This window comes from Fopius arisanus, unplaced genomic scaffold, assembly GCF_000806365.1.
Source record: "Fopius arisanus strain USDA-PBARC FA_bdor unplaced genomic scaffold, ASM80636v1 scaffold00013, whole genome shotgun sequence".
Lineage (NCBI taxonomy): Eukaryota > Metazoa > Arthropoda > Insecta > Hymenoptera > Braconidae > Fopius > Fopius arisanus.
Genome location: NW_011887752.1, coordinates 1,103,389 through 1,115,782, shown reverse-complemented (window position 1 = coordinate 1,115,782; position 12,394 = coordinate 1,103,389). Strand labels below are relative to the sequence as shown.

Sequence of the window (12,394 nt, the reverse complement as noted above, 5' to 3'; positions counted from 1 at the left end):
TATTAATGTTTTCAATTTTTTATTCATGTAGAACATTTTTCTAATTTTATGAAAATGTTTAATTAAGAGATACAAAAAAATTTTATATAGATACTATAAGTATGAAAAAAATGATTTTCACAAGCGAAGCTATGCGGCGAAAAATTATGACACTCTTCATTTCACCTGAATAATTTTGCAATAACCTGTTGTAACATCTGAGATGACAATGACTCAGTCTGTTCTAAAAATCATCAATTTTATATAATTAAATTTAATATTTTTTTCCAAAAACCGAAATGGTCTAATTTTGCATTTTTTTTTAATTTGCAAATCATGGGATTGCTCTAGGATTCGGCGGGATAATTTGATCCTGAGGGATAGATTTTCCATTTTCAAATAAAAATGGTGGATTTGAAAGTGGAAAAAAAACGTAAATTACTAGTTGGAAAAGTAAATACAGCCCTGGTAATCCGATGAATAGGAGATCCGAAGATTTTCGTCGGGGTAAACTGGTACCATTGGGAGCCTCCTCTGGCACGGCGCGTTAAGGCCCCTCTTCTCATTCCCCGATTTTGCTCTTTTATGGTCTCTCTCCTACGTTCCAACCACATGAAATATGCCTTCCACTGGACGTTACGAATGCGCGTTGAATAGATCCGAGATTTCGTGCCTCGACACACTGAACAGAACACAACAAGACTCGATTCTCTCCTTCAAAAACCTCTCGGCTTTATTTTCCTTTGTAGCTTTTTCTCGTTCTCATTTTTTTTTCCCTCATTATTTTGTCCTGTTCTCGGATCCTTTGTGTGACGCCTGAGGCTCCAGTAACAACAATATTGAAAAATATTAGTTGGCACTCTTATTTCATTTATTTGATTTTTTTTCGTAAAACAATTTCGTGAAAAATGTTCTCAAGACGCTATTTCATTTTTTTTCCATATTTCAGCTTTACAGAAATTTCCAGGTTTGTCACGATTCAAAATTGTCTGGTACAGTTAAATATGTAATTACTTAATGGTTATTTTTTGAAAAATTCATGTAAAATTTTAGCACCAAAAATTTGAGCGGCACATTGAACTAAAAATTTCGTTAATTTTTATAAAATCACTACAACTTATGAGTGACTTCATCAAAATGATTCATTTTTTGTTGAATTTTTATCCCTATTTAGAACTGATTCAATATGGGATATTTCATAGGAAAAAATTTCTAGATTTCGATTTTTCTATATCAATATTCTCGTGGAATTTTGTCTGACTATAAATTCCACGACTTTTTTTCCTGATGCTGTAATACAAAACAAACGCAAAAACTTCTGAGTTTTTCTTGTCGAATGTTACGAGAATTAGCATATGAAACGTCTGAAGTTCCGAAGATAATGATGAATTATATAACACATAATATTTTTAGAATTAGAATTTCATGATAAACGGAGAATTTTCCAACGAAACTGCGTCGCGAAAAATCGGATTGTCCTGAGAAATTCTATTTCTCCTAAACCAAATCCAATGCCAATCTCTCAAAAGTCATCATGACTAGCCAACAGTGAGATAACACTTGATTTTTTCTTCTCACGGTATAGACGATGATTCTGAAAAAATCATATTAGAGACTTGTATAGCACGAGGTTCCACACGATTCAACGAGGTTCCGATATAAATAATCATCGATCATAGAGGTAATCCATATCCGGCTTAACATTGTCGTGAGGACTTGGCCATTAAATCCTGATTAACTGTCCCGCAGCGAGGCTTTTTGTCGAAAAGTAAGGGATCGACGCGCCCAGGATACCTGGAGGTGTCTGGAGGCGACCGTGGCGGCCAAGAGGGCGGAGGAGATTCAGAGGTGCGAATGATTGCCTCACGTAGTCAGATGGCTCTTCTCATTTCAAAAGAACTATAATACCTTGATCAATTGTGTCTAGACCCTCCGTCCACTCCGACATTATTCAAAATAAAATGGAAAAACCATTTTTAATTAAACCCCTTTGTCCTCTGACCCCCTTGTCCAATCTGGAATATCTGCAATTTGTGCATTTGGAAGTGTCGTGTCAATTCCGAGCGCATGAAAATGCAAATTTAGCGAGCGAATGAGCGATCGGGGATTTTAAATGCTCACCTCGTCACGGATAATACAAGTTGTGACCATTGTACAAATTACTTCTGGTTGTGTGCCGCCAAGAGTTCTTAAAAGACCCCGGGGTTAATTTCAAGCTGGCCAATAAATTACCACTCACGGATACCTGAATACCCCTACAACCCAATTCCAAAAACTCCTTTTATAAAAAAAAAAAACTGGTAATGAATCTTTTAATTATCCAATCTCAATTTATCTCATGTTGTTGTTCAAACGATAAAACGTAAATCTTGAAATATCCCATGTTGGATATCGAGGTTTTCCCCGAGTTCAAAATTCACTCTTCCAAAGTTTTTATATTTCCGGATTTAGGAAATATTTATTTCTTTGTTGCTGTGGGACCTTTCGTTCATGTTATAACAAAAGAGGGGAAAGTCCTGGAGGGAATTCCTCGGTGCGAGTTTTTCCCAAAATACATCTGGTGACCAGAGAGGGTCAAGACAGAAAAAAGTAAGGGTAGAAGGAGAAATTATATTGCCCTCTGGAAAGGAGCTTAACCTGGGCCTCACAAGTAATGTATTAGTTCGTTGTAAGTGTTCGTTCCGAAAAGTATCCCTTGACTGTCTAGACTCATAATTTTTAATAATAATTCCCAGTCTTCAGAATACTTTAAGTGTTTGTTTATTTCGATCTCCATAACCCAATACCTTAAATTGGCTGAAGTCGTATTATTTCAAATGTGAAAAACATTTCTACCATAAAATTTCTTTATATATTATATCATTTGTTTGGCAATTTTGAAAAATGGATTTTTCGATCCGCTTGTCATGTTTCAAAAAAGGAACATCTTGGGGGAAAGTCCTTCACTTGAAGCTTTAAAATTTATAGAACGTATTATGTTTCGAACTGCATAAGGGTTCACGTTACTGCCGGGCCCCTCAAAATTCCCCGTACTCGGTGTTGAAAAAATAAAAACCCGACATCGAGAGCGGAAAAAAATATCGCTGAAACACCTCTCATGCTGATTTGGGGTTTAAAAACGCTTTAAATGTTCCACTCAATTTAATCTAAACTGAGGATCATGTTGACGCCTAGTTCACTGGTAAATCCGACGACTGCACGAGTAATGCGTGCAAAAGCAGCGAATGAATTCTAAACATATCCATTTTCGATTATTTCCTTTTCTGGTTTCTATAAATAATATAGACACTCGTCAACACGAATCAAGATAATCATCTCCCCCTCGACGACATCGAGACCCAGTAGTTGTCGAATGAGGACTTATTAACGACAATATCGATGATAGCCATTACATTCCTATAAACAAAAAAATTCTAAATTATCTATGACTGCTAAAAAATGCTTAATGATTTTTTCCGCACTTCAGGTATAATGAAGTGGTTGCATTGTCTTCCCCATTAATGATAACAATTTATCGATAGAACTCATCTCCAGTTGATTACCAGCATCAGGGATTTCTTTCCAGCAATCAATTGCTGTGATGACAGCAGGCGTGAGGATAATGACAAACACTTTTGTCCTAGATGTGAGCAGTACCTGGAAAGTCATTGTACGAATCCCATGACCCATTTCCATTTTCCTTCAGCTTCAGTAATTAAAATATTTTCCATTAATTTCGGAGGTCAATCAGCGGCGCCACCAGACCGACTGTCACCCTTCATTTAATCTCCCAGATTACATTCATCATTTTTTTTTCTGTCTCGCACACTTCAAGCAGATTTCGTTTCCCACGAAACTGTCGATCATCTCTAAAAATATAAAATGATGTTGCAATTCGAATTACAAATTCCTATTGAATTTTCATAATCCTCACATAACATCAGCGTCGAGGAATAAAAAGCCCCAGATTTTCGAATTGAAACCTCGGAAAATGTAGAAGTCAGAGGTAACCCCATCTACCCCCTCGGAGAAGTGAGTCGGTAAGCCCCAACCCCTTGAACGCATGCGTTCACCCTACGCATGCTCATTCAACCCCAATCGGCAAAAGTTTCTCAATACTCGTCTCCGCAACCTCAGCGAGAGTATTCGGAGGAAAAAACAGAATCCTTATAATATAAATAAGAAACGGAAAGAAAAGGGGCATCTCGGCTCCGACCGACTGCCGCCGCTCGTCGGTTAGCTGGCGTCGGACAACGTTAGGGTACAAGTCGCCCAGTGTGTTAAGAAGAATAAACGAAAAAGTAAAAAACAAGTATATCGAGAAGAGAGGCGAAGGATCGTCGCGGCACGGTGGCGCCCGCAGGGCACCGACTCACTCTAAACCACCATAGCTGACGCCCCCGTCCGCCTCTCATTCATCCCTCTCCTCCTTCATGTGCTTACCTCAGCCTGTCTCCGTTACTTACCCTCCAGTCCTTCGTCTTCATATTCCGTCTCATATTCCCTCGTAGCCCCACCATACTTACCATTCCTCTTCACTCCTCTTGACTCCTTCTCTTCTCTCGTGGTCCGTCGCACAATCCATTCCGATCTCATCCGAACCCTACCCCCACTCTATCTATCTCAGCCACGAAATCCCCACTCCTCATCGCCGGAAACACCCGAGGTGAAAGGTTTGAGGTTCAGAAGGCACTACTCCTCGTCGCTTTAACCACTACGTCACAGTGAAGTATGTGTTCTCGAGTGTAGAAAATGGCTGCTGCGCTCACCGTAAAAACGGGAAGGCGCCAATGTAAATACGGCCTGGTATGGCTCAGTGTTTTTTTTATCGTCGCGAGAAATATTGGGGGTGAGTAAAATTGCACTTTATTTTCACTTCCTTGGTACTTTTAGGAAGCAAGGGCGCAGGGATAGACAAAACTTAAGGGAGTTCCGGTGATTTTTTTCTGGAGGCAGGAGAGAATGGGAAATGTATGGGGGGAGGGGACGATTCTGCACATGTGATTAGGTATCAGTGAGAAATTAAATCGAGTGTGAATCCTGTGACAGGGCTGGCACTTTTTATGGGGTAACACATGCGTTCTTGTCGCATTCGGGGGCGATTGAATTTTTCGAGGGGTTAGGGGTTGACCTCAAGTTTGAGCAATTGTCAGGCCAAATTGTCGTTTTTTTTTCTAATTCCAGAAAGAAAGGGGGAGTCCTTTGAAGGAATTTTGAGGTTAAACTGTTGGAGAGGTTGAAAAGGGTCCTCAAGGATTAAGGGTAATTAGGGTTAGGAGAGGGGAGTAGCAGCTCTCCATCTAAATAGGATTTAATAAACCATTTAAACATACGTAATTCCTGCGAGGTTTTTTTTTTCTCGGAAATTCCAGAGTGCAGCATCACCGGTGATAAATCTCGAGGTCTGAACGATAAAAATATCGAGGGAATTCGAAAACAATTTTCATTTTATTTTTACAAGTTGTTCTAGTTTTAGTGGAAATTTTCGATAATAAATTGTTGCGGATTTAGGGTTCAAAGGGAAATGGACGAGCAGTCACTCTTCACGTGTCTGAGGCACTTGAGAAGTTTTTGTTGGATGAAGAAAAAAAATTGACAAGCATGTGTAAATATGCAGATGGAGCACATTTGATTATTTTTTAGCGAAAAAAACGAATTAAATTAATGAAGAATTGATGTATTAGAACTTTCAGTAAAATTAAGTAATTTTTAAATGCGGAAAAAAGACATGAATATATCATTGCTGCTCGCATAATTTCTAGTATGTCATATTGACACTGGCAGGAACCAACACGCGATTCTCCACGAAATGCGTTTGCGTCTTGTCGTCTTACACTCATTAGCTGACTTGATCCAAATATTTACTCAATCGGATATCATCCTTCAATTCTTACAGCCGCTATTCTTTTCCAACAATCATCGTGTTGATATCGTCAGAACAAGTAAATTTAGACAGAGAAAAGGATAAGACCTTTTTTTAATTCACAAAATTGACTGAGCATTTTGAAAGGATCGGATCAAACTACTCTTACAGCATGAACCAATGATCTGGCACAATCAACTGTTTTTCAATCTCAAGAAATATGCAATTAAGGAGTCATCGATGCATTTTACAATCTATCGTGTTGTCTGAGTTGCTTCCATAATGTACGAACAGGTCTTACTTGATCGACATCGGTAGAAATTCCCCCCATTGGCGCGAGCAAAACCACTAACCGAGAAAGGGCTTTACCGATCGAACTTCAGTCACGTAGCCACAATTTTTATCTCATTTCAGTTTTTTTTTCATCCTTCAAAATTGATTTCCTCGTCAATCGTACGCATGAGATTTACTCTCGGCGCCAGTGATCGCGTGTCTCTCTCATAATAACATAAACATTGGAGAAAACCCTCATGGAATTTCCATCAGATCATTTTTATTTCAATTATAAACATTCTCCTATCGATTCCTGCATTTTTACACTTTTTCTGATTGCAAAAAGTGAACGGAAACGGCATTTTTCCCTACCGATTCAATTATAAAATTATATCACCGGCGATAAAGTCCTAATCGGACTATTAATAATTCTTTCAATATCTAAAAATAGAATTTATCGGTACCGATAAAAAACGATTTCGATATTCGAATGAAAAAGGTGGATAAATAAAAGGGCGAGATGGCAGAAATTTCGAAAGTAAAGATCAACGAAAAAGTCTTTGATTACTTGGAGCTTAATGATTCTGTTGACAATAATTTTTCCGATTTACTTTTTATAACGTCGTAAACGGACATTCTGCGGCCGGGTTTCGTCGTGGTAAATAAATGAAGGAATAATATGTGGAGGGTTATTACATCGCCCTCGATATTGCGATATAGCGACATCACCAGGTTATGCACTTTAGCTGGTGGTATTCCAGGAAAAGCCAGTGGGGTTACAAGGCACGCAGAGGGGTGTTTTCAGGTACTACTATTCATGGCGTTTTACCTTTCCATCGATTTGCACTTTTGCCAACTCGAGTCGAGTATGCCATGCAAGCAATCCATATAAATCTACTGTAAATTATTTTTCTCCTCATTCCATCAATCACGAAAAAAAACATAATTTTCTATTTTTACATTCACGCAATCATTGCCATTATCAATAAAATTATCTGTAATCATCGGAGTAATTTGATTTTGACCCCCAAATCACACGGTAAATCCGAGAGAAACCGTCGACGTTTCGTTGTAACCCGAGATAAATTCTCGGAACACATACTTGTACATAACGATAATAGCGTGCTTATTGTTAGAGTTCCGTAACGGACGCGGAACGCTAGAATATTTTCAAAACTGAGCGCGAGTGGAAGGCATTTAGGATCTTGTAGTAGGTCAATTCCTCATTTCCACATGGCAAATAGAAAACACTGATCATTGCAAATTTTAATTGTCCCGAAAAATTATTAATAGTTCTTGGAATTTATGATTTATTTCAAACATGATTTATCGATTCACCAGATATGGAGATGAGGATTGTTGAGACGAACCGGAAGAGCAACCCCCACGATTATCTGAACCTGTTCGCCGCACCCTGTGTCCTTTTTTATCACTAGTTCTGTGTCCGGATCACCGTAGGATGCCGGAGGGTCCGCCCACGTCGGATATTCCCGCAGCGAGCAATTACCCGGATAATTCTCACTTAATATTCTAATCCATTCGAGTCTCTCTAATTTCGTTATCACAGAGGGGATTCCCCGCACCGTCTATACGTGACCGGTGCGCATGCGTACTTCCCGCGCCATTCATAACCAAGAAATAAATCGATTTCTAATAAACCGATAACTATATAAGGAATATTTTTCAAAAAATCATGGAAATTTCGCAAAAATTTCGCATGTCTCAATATTTCCGCTTAATTAATCAGAAAATTACAATCAATATTATAATTCAACAAGATTGTTTTATTAGTTATTTCAAACATTCTCTCATTTAGAAATATACAAATAACATATTCCTTCGTTAGAAATCGACTATGGAGGTCGAATTGGTTAAATCGCTCAGCCAGGCGACGGGACCCGTGAGGCGCACGTTCGACCCCCGCTTAGGGCAATCGAATTTTTAATCTTTCGGAAACCGTCGAACTGAAGTAATATTATTCCCTGATGAAGCTGCATTGATGGACGCCATGCCGACCTAGATTTCCTTTGGTCACCAGAAGAGTCTGTTCATGGCATACAGCTCCTGGGGTGAATGCGAGACGGTTGGAGAGGAAGTTGGCCCGTAATGCCGCAAAAATACAATGTAAAAACCCAAATAGGCTATACATGGCAAGGGGAAAGACGTAAATACTCATTCGTTTGATTTTAAAACGATATCGTTTGATAAAAATATTTGTCATCGTGAGAATATTTTTCGCCTGGTTTCAAGCAGCTTAATGCTCAGTGCTCCTAAGGATTGTTAAAAAAATCATTCTAATGAAATTCCCAAAATTGGGCAAGTCAAATTACGTGTCACGTATAAAGAACCGTTCAGTCGCAAACTTCGCTCGTGGCAATGATTCGTTTATGTTCACTTAATTATTAAATGTATGATGAACTGACTAAGCCGATACTGACCCATGTAGACATGAAGCCCCTCTTTCGCATACGTTTATGTTTCAGCCCTTTTAAGCTTTATTTCCACGGAGAATGAGAACATAAATTAAAAGACAACAAAATCTGACATGCAATTTGTTTTTCAGTGGCAGGCATCACATGCTACTGCGACGGACACTGTCCGGATGATCGTCAGAATGGCACGTGTGAGGGTCGCCCCGGTGGCCACTGTTTCTCGGCTGTCGAGGAAGTATTTGACCGTGAACTCGGGGAGTGGGTGCCGGAGTTTTCATTCGGTTGTCTGCCACCCGACGAGCAAGGCTTCATGCAGTGCAAGGGCAACCTTGTGCCGCACCTAAGATCAAAAACGATCATTTGCTGCAACAATACGAACCTATGCAACAAGGACATCTTCCCAGAGTATACGCAGCGCCCGACCCCGGCGCCGGATCCAATTGCATTGGCCTCAGGGGCACCTCTGATTGTCCTCGCAGCGTGTCTCTCCATATGCCTTATCGTGTTCTCTATCGCTATGATCATCATCTATAGAAGGTATAGGAGGAAGGAGCGGGGTCCCTGTCTGGTACCATCGTCGGGAACTTTGAAGGACTTAATTGATCAGAGCAGTGGATCAGGATCAGGTCTTCCTCTTTTAGTCCAGAGAACAATTGCCAAGCAACTGGCGTTGTCCCAGTGCGTGGGAAAGGGTCGGTATGGAGAGGTGTGGCTAGCAAGGTGGAGAGGTGAAAAGGTAGCTGTAAAGGTATTCTTTACTCTGGAGGAGGCCTCTTGGTTCAGAGAGACAGAGATCTATCAGACTGTCCTCATGAGGCACGACAATATCCTCGGATTCATCGCTGCTGATATTAAGGGAACTGGCTCTTGGACCCAGATGCTGCTGATCACGGATTATCATGAGAGGGGTTCCCTTCATGATTATCTCCAGACGACTGTTCTTGATCAACCGAGCTTACTCGCTATTTGCCTGAGCATTGCCAGTGGAATTGCTCATCTCCATACTGAGATTTTTGGTACGAGAGGCAAGCCTGCTATTGCTCACAGAGATATCAAGAGCAGGAATATTCTGGTGAAGAGGAACGGAGAATGCGCTATTGCGGACTTTGGTCTGGCTGTTAGATTTATAAGGTGAGGAGAAGATTTAGGTTAAGAATGGGCGTCCTAGTCTCTCTAACTCACGGGCTTTAACATTTTGAGGAAAACTCGTTAGGGGACAGAAATAAGGGCCAATATCGTACAACTTGTTCTGTGGACAATTTTACTTCTTTGAAAATATTAATTGTGAATTGAGAGGACGTCTTTGGGCTAGTCGTCACGGTGCTGGCCCTATGACCAAAGCGTCCCGGTAGCGCAGGTTCGAGTCCCGATGGTGAAAAATTTTCCATCGTCGGAAAACGAACCCAGTGCCTGTGGAAATTAGTTATAAGGTAGCTAGATGAAAGCGCGGGTAGGGAATTAGGTTGGGGTATCGCGTAGGTACTGGGAAAGGGTTGGTAAAAGACCCACTAGGGTCATACCATCTGGCACCACCCATTTATCTTTATTAATTGTGAATTGTGAATATTCGTTCTAGTGAGAGCGGAGAAATAGATATTGCCCCCAACACGAGAGTTGGCACCAGGCGATACATGGCACCGGAGGTGCTAGACGAGAGCTTAAATACATCGTCATTTGATGCCTTCAAAATGGCAGATATGTATTCGGTGGGGCTAGTTCTGTGGGAGATCTGCAGGAGGTGCGTTACCGGGGGACGAGTCTCAACCGCTGAGCCCTATGCCTTGCCCTACCACGATGTGGTCCCGAGTGATCCTGATTTCGAGGACATGAGATTGGCTGTGTGTGTCAAGAGGTTACGACCTGTTGTACCTATCAGATGGGAAAATGATCCAGTAAGTATCACAAAATTATCCCTCGATGTTATAACGAGGGGAACCCCCTATTTATTCTCTTCTCCAATAGAGAAATATTGTAATAAAAATTCGAGAAGTAAATCCTATGTAAAAGAGAGATGGATATTCATATCAAATCGAATCGAAACCCGAAAGTTGAAGCCTAAAATCGGTCACTTTCATTCCTCACTGTTAATTCATTGGTCATGACTTATACTCATTTCTACTCATACTTCATCTTTCGTCGGCGCGCATGTACTGTCCTGTATAGTGAACAAGAAATTTCTCATGGAGCATATACATGTGCATTCGGAGTCTCATAAATTAAATTACAGAATTTTAATTATTGAATTGCATTTCATTACATTGTAGAGAATAAAAGAAAGAAAACGTCATATTGATGCCTTATCACCAGTTGATAATGAAAAATTTAATTTTCAGATTCTCTTCGCCTTGAGTAAAATAATGACTGAATGCTGGCACGGTAATCCAGCAGTTCGTCTGACAGCCTTGCGAGTGAAGAAGTCAATGTCAAAGCTACATATTGACAATGCCATCAAAATAGTTTAGTCCTCGACGATAGAAAATCCATCAATTATCATTAATTCTTACTACTGTACATAATTCCTGAGAGATAATTTTTCGGTCTGTTGAACACTCCCCGTGTAAATAGCCCCTCCTCGATTTCCCCGGTGTACATAAGGTTAATAACAGACTGCAGCCAGAAGAAGACTGAAGATTTATGAGAAAAAAAAATCCATAATAAAGGGAAAAAATAGGAATGAGTGATCTGAGATGTTGGGTGTGATAATAAGGCAATGGATATCATGAAATTGTTCTCTTTTGAATTGAGAAGACGATTGTAAATAAATAATTCGGTAGACGAGTGGTAAAAAAGGGTGTTAGGTGCTGAGTTATTTGAGGGGTGTGGAAATATCCGTTTCTACCAAGGAAATCTACATTGTTTTTGGATTTTTACCACTTGATGACTGAATTGAATTTCTAATTGAGAATTAAATTTTATTTTCTCAGTTTTGGGAACGAGAAAGTAATAGTTTGGCATATCTGTAAATGAATAATGAGAATGTGACGTGAAAATTAGAACAATTTTGGTTAATTGTTGCGAGATAATTACGATTGATTGAATTAACGGTCCGAGTTTTCCTTTCGAGCCTATAAATGCCAATTACTCGATTGGCAGTTGTTAATTATGTTAATAATTTTCTTCTTTCTTAACAAAGGAGAGAACCATCTTTTTGTATTTATAGACATAGAAAAATTGATTACGCTAAATTAATGAGCTCGACATGAATAGTGACATACACAATAGTTGAACAACGCATTGAAAATATGGACAAATCAATGAACGATGGATACTTGGAACCGAGAATAATCAAATTATATTTTTAACGAGTATTAAAGAATATAAATTTTTTCAAACAATTCGTGTCCTCATTTCAATCCCAATCTCCAAAAAAAACGATGAGTCTCCATCAAAATATTGCACAACAAATTCCTGTTAATAATTAAATATGCAATATCATTTACCATTTACTCAAAGCTTTCGACTAATAAGATCCTGAGATAGTACAGACGTTCGCAGTCACTGGTTTAACATCACTCGATACCCCAGTGCTCCATCATCACTGGACTTTGCAGATTATTGAGTAATTAAAATACACAAATTGACACACGGCATCCGTCTCTATTGGACACATGCTCTCTCATTCGGGTGCCATTTGTTAGCCGGCGGTCATCCGAGTATTGTGTTAAACACGAAATTGTATGGCCTCCGACGTTGTTCTCATGAATAAATCCCAGATGTCCATATGACTATTCAGTGTCGATCAATTGACAAAGAATCATTACACTCAAACTTACAGCTTTCGCGAAATTTCAATTGCAATTCAAGCTCCCGGCGTCTGCTCTTGTCTGATACATGTCGCGCTGCCATTTTGTTGAGCTCAAACAAAAAC

The 12,394-nt window shown here is 39.6% G+C and overlaps 1 protein-coding gene across 1 annotated transcript; it reads left to right on the top strand.

Annotated features, from left to right (window-relative positions):
• The first annotated feature begins 4,341 nt into the window (after positions 1-4,341).
• tkv (thickveins) lies at positions 4,342-11,861 on the top strand. The gene is made up of 4 exons (XM_011299196.1): positions 4,342-4,807; positions 8,658-9,657; positions 10,103-10,418; positions 10,860-11,861. Exons 1-4 carry the CDS (start codon positions 4,711-4,713, stop codon positions 10,986-10,988), a joined length of 1,542 nt encoding a protein of 513 aa, XP_011297498.1. The 5' UTR covers positions 4,342-4,710; the 3' UTR covers positions 10,989-11,861.
• The last annotated feature ends 533 nt before the right edge of the window (positions 11,862-12,394 follow it).